Source organism: Lepidothrix coronata, unplaced genomic scaffold (assembly GCF_001604755.1).
Source record: "Lepidothrix coronata isolate B3197 unplaced genomic scaffold, Lepidothrix_coronata-1.0 Scaffold90, whole genome shotgun sequence".
In the NCBI taxonomy this organism is placed as follows: domain Eukaryota; kingdom Metazoa; phylum Chordata; class Aves; order Passeriformes; family Pipridae; genus Lepidothrix; species Lepidothrix coronata.
This window is the reverse complement of record NW_016690270.1, coordinates 3,726,054-3,730,353: the sequence shown is the minus strand read 5'-3', so window position 1 is coordinate 3,730,353 and position 4,300 is coordinate 3,726,054. Positions and strand designations below refer to the sequence as shown.

The following is a 4,300-nucleotide window of genomic DNA, read 5'->3' as shown; positions in this document are numbered from 1 at the left end:
ACCACAGCGGGGTTGGATCAAGGGTTGGACTTGATGATCTCGGAGGTCCCTTCCAACCCAGCCGATTCTCTGATTCTGTGATTCTCCCCATCTCTCCCATCCACAGCCACACAACGAGTTGCCACGTGTGTCCCACCTGCAGGAAGCAGCTGCACGATGCCCTGGCCCCTCTCACGGTGCCCACGCGCCAGGGCTGCGCCGCCTGCGAGCACTGGCTGAGCACCAGCAAACCACGCACCTACTCGGTCCCCAGCATTGGTGACAGGGAGAGCCAAAGCCCAGCAGGCACCAGGTACCACCAGGCTCTTGCTCCTGCTCCCCTTGCGTGGGTCCACGGAGGGCAAAACTTCCCCCAAGGAGGAAAAAGCATCTCTACGTGGATGGAGCAGGTTTTGCGGTTGGAATTCATTTGGCTCCTCCAAGCCCAGTTTCGGCAGGAGGAAGTATTTGATATTTAGAAAAAGGTGGCTCTGTCGGGCAGCAGGTGTTCTGGGAAAGCCACACATTCAGGTGATTCAGGTGTCTTCTCTCTCTTTGTCTGTGTTCAGCTCTCCTGCCAAAGCTGTGGATGGGCAGAGGGGTCACGGTGCAGGAGAAGCTGGTCCAGAGTGGAGTGAGGCAGAGCAGCCCGTGGACCACAAAAGGTCTGTCTTCCACTTAAAAACACACAGATGTCATGGTGGGATTGGATAAAAATCACTTCAGAGTAGAGCAAATCTGTTTTTATCATGGAATCCCAGAGTGGTTTGGGTTGGAAGGGACCTTGAAGATCACCCAGTTCCCATGGGCAGAGCACACCTTCTACTAGACCAGGTTGTTCCAAGCTGGCCTGGAATGCAGATCCATGCAGTCAGTGCACAGCATTAATGGTGCTTCTCCACAGCAGCCACCACATCTGCCCCGTCTGTGAGAACTGGCTCCGTGCCCACGTTGGACAGTTGGACAGCAGTGCTGTGGCACCCAGGGAGTGGCAGGATGAGGGGTGAGTGTGGTGAGGCCGGTGCAGGCAGCTCTTCTGAGCAGTGGGCACCGGGGTGTGTGCCCAGTGTCCTCAACATGAGAGTTCAACTCTTCAGATAAAAACACACTGACAGTGCATGAATGCTGGCTCCACTTGCCTCCAGCTCTGTGTCAGCACAGTGGTGTGGTGCCTGCTTGCAAGCAAAGGGATGTGAAACTGGGGTGAGGTTTGCTCAGACAGTGCTTGAGTGGTTTCCTTGGGTGTCTCTGAATCAGCCCGTGCTCCTTGTGCTCACCTGGCTGGGCCCTGTGTTCTTTGGAGCTCTGGTTTTGGTTAGGCAGCAAAGACCCTGGTGCTGTGAGAGACCCTGCAGCTTCTGTTCTCCTGCTGCCCAGTGCTTTTCCCACCTCTAGGCATGGTTAGTTTGCTTGGGGCAAGATAAGGAGTTTGGGCAGAGCAGCAACCAGGTGAGCAAGATAATCCTGTTTGCTTATCTTTTGACACTTGCCCATGAGAATCTGATGCTCTCTCAGGCTCCCAAAACTTCCTTAACAGAGTCATCACTGATAAATTCAAATAAATATTTAGTTAAATAAACATGGTCTGACGTGTGCATCTGCTTGCTTTATCTTCAGTAAGTGTGAACTTCTTTTTACTCCACTTGTTTTGGGTTTTTTTCCATTTATGTCCCACTGCTGTGTGAGTGCTTTTAGCCCTTAACACTGGAGGAGCCATTGCAGTTCTGCATTCATGAATTGCTGCTTATTTGACTTTAAAAAGTTAATCTCTTTGAAATTGCCAGGGAAACCAGCTTTTGTGGGTGCTGGAGGCTGTGCTTTAGTGAGGAGCAGTCTGTCACCACCCCACTGGGACTCACCCACCCTTGTCTCTCTCCCCACAGCCCGCGGGGCCCCGTCTGCTCTCCCTGCACGGACCAGCTGCACCTCTCCCTTGTCCACAGCGACACGTGGAGCAGCCCCGTGGTGTGTCCCCTGGCTGCAGAGGGGACCCCAGCCCACCTCGTGCCCCAGCACACCCCCAGCTGCCACGTGTGCCCCGTCTGTGCGGTGCCAACCCACACACACTTGTGCCAGCCCCGGCACCAGGCACCCGACGGTAGGGACCCAAAACACCCCTCAAGTCACCAGGGGTGGAGGCCACAGCACCACAAACCTGCCTTTCCTCCCAAAGCCCGAGGGCCCACCCTGATTAAGCTTCTTGTTTCCCTGTTGCAGGATAAATCCAGCGGATCTGCGGCATCCTCGGGGCACGAGGAGGGGAATTCTGACACTAATCCCTGACACTGTGTGGAGTAATTGATAAAGAGTCTGGAAATCAAAAGCCACCCGGCTCTGATGGGTGCTGATAAGGTCAGGATACACTGAGGATGTTCCCTGTGCATGGATAAACACATGGATACACCAAAGAATGGAGTGGTGTGGGGACACCACATCCCCTCTTCCAGACATCCTGCAAGAAGGGAACGTGGTAACCTTTTGACCTCTGTCATCCATCCATCAGAAAAGGAATAGATGCTAACTTTATCTAAACCCAACCCTTATGACTAGAGTGATGCAAACTCCGAGAAAAAAGGTATGAAAAGGAGGTTAAGATGGGGAAAAGATCCAAGGAAGATTTCCATTGAAACTGCTGGATCAATCGTCGGGCTGAACCTGTCTTCCCATCCCCCTTTAAGGATGCTTATGGGGTGAGAAATTTAAACTTTTAAGGAGCTAGAGTTTGCTTTCTCTTCATAATGTGGTAGTAGGTTGCTTAAATCTGTATTTGTGCTTTTTTTTGTGGTATTATTACTTTGTTTCGAGCGTGTTTTGTAGACAGACTCTATCACCGAGGACTATAAACCTTTATTAGCTGGGCACAATTTGTGTTAATAAACTGTGTTATTTTGTAACTGTTAGAGTAAGTCCTTTTAATAAGGTGCTAATAGTTCTTCTGGCAACAGAATAAACACAAAGCAGTACCTGCTGAGAGGTCCCCATGCGGTTTTGATCTCCCAGGGACACTAACAAGCAAATATAATTTTTAAGAGCGGGGTAAATTTCCCCTTCCCTTCCCTTTCCCTGACCCATTGTCAGGGATGAAATTCTTAGTGCACTAAGGCAACCTGAAGTCAAAGGTGTGACTTCACCACCAATGACTTCTTGGTAAAGGAGCAGGAAAATCAAACACACTTCAAAACCCAGCTCCGCGTTGGTTTAATACCTACTTTGTTTATTTTTGTATGAAAAAACTATTTTTGCAGCTCTTAAAGCAAGGCTTTAAAAATTCAGTAAATCTTTCGCAATAGGCACCCTCTTTGCACAGTCTTACAAGGTTTATTCGTATTTTTTAAACTTTTTTTTTTTTACTGAGGTTCCTTTCCTAGCGAGCAGGAGCAAGCGTAAAAATTAGAGTATTTATAGAAAAACTGTTCTGTAAATAAAAGGAATCTAAAATAAGGAATACTGGTATGCTGGCTTGGGGGTTTATTTCGTGGTTACTAATCCAGCCTTCTCCTAGAGTGCTTGAAGTGATTTTGCAGCCTCATTCTTTGCCGGATGTAATCGAGCTCACTAATTGCTTCTGCTCAGATAATCGCTGTTGTTGCCCTGGCACCCACAGCTGTGCCCAGCCTTTCCTGGGAACCGTGATGACGGAGCTGAGGTGCCACTGCTGGGGTGGAGCCCGTGCCCACCCCGGGCAGTGCCAGGGAAGGTGTGTGCTCCTCCCCGGGTGGAACCTTCCCTCGGTCAACCCTCAGTGTTCCTGCACTGGTTTTATGTTCTCTACCCAAAAAACCAGGCTGCAGCTCCAGCGGGATGTTCCCAGGATTCAGCTCCATGCACAGCTCGTACTCGTTTTGGTTTGATACAGGGGACAAAATATTGATAAAGCAGAGGCTGTAACATTTGCCTTTCTGCTTTATCAGTGTTTGCCAAGAGATTGCATTGATGGGGGCTCTGGAAAACACCCAGATGGGGGTGGCAAACGGGCAGTGCCACAGGGAGGACAAAAGCACCACACAGTCCCCAGATCCTTCTGTTGTATCTCTTATCAAACTGGGGCACAGCACATTTCCATGGGCTTGTGCTGGCAGGTGTAAATCTGCTTGGAGGAGAGGGAGAGGCAATGGCCACCTGAGCATGTGAGCTGTCCCACGCCCTGCCTGCTGTCCCTCCCTGTCCCTGCTTGCTCATCCCTTGGAATGCAGGGCTGGAGGCAGCAGGGGCTGTTCAGGGGTGCCAGGTGGTCCCCCCAGTGTGCCCTAAACCTCACCTGGCTGGCACAGAAGGTCAATCTCATCTCTCGGTGAAGCGATGACACAGTGCTGGAAGCAGA

At 50.7% G+C, this 4,300-nt stretch overlaps 1 protein-coding gene across 1 annotated transcript in view; it reads left to right on the top strand.

Moving 5' to 3' along the window:
- The window catches only part of LOC108500448, an 8,178-nt gene extending 5,900 nt beyond the window's left edge, over window positions 1–2,278 (top strand). The window contains exons 11-15 of the mRNA XM_017821381.1: window positions 107–292; window positions 549–644; window positions 884–982; window positions 1,863–2,077; window positions 2,197–2,278. Coding sequence (XP_017676870.1) covers window positions 107–292; window positions 549–644; window positions 884–982; window positions 1,863–2,077; window positions 2,197–2,201 — 601 coding nt within the window. The 3' untranslated portion in view covers window positions 2,202–2,278. The remainder of the gene's footprint in view (window positions 1–106; window positions 293–548; window positions 645–883; window positions 983–1,862; window positions 2,078–2,196) is intronic.
- The last annotated feature ends 2,022 nt before the right edge of the window (window positions 2,279–4,300 follow it).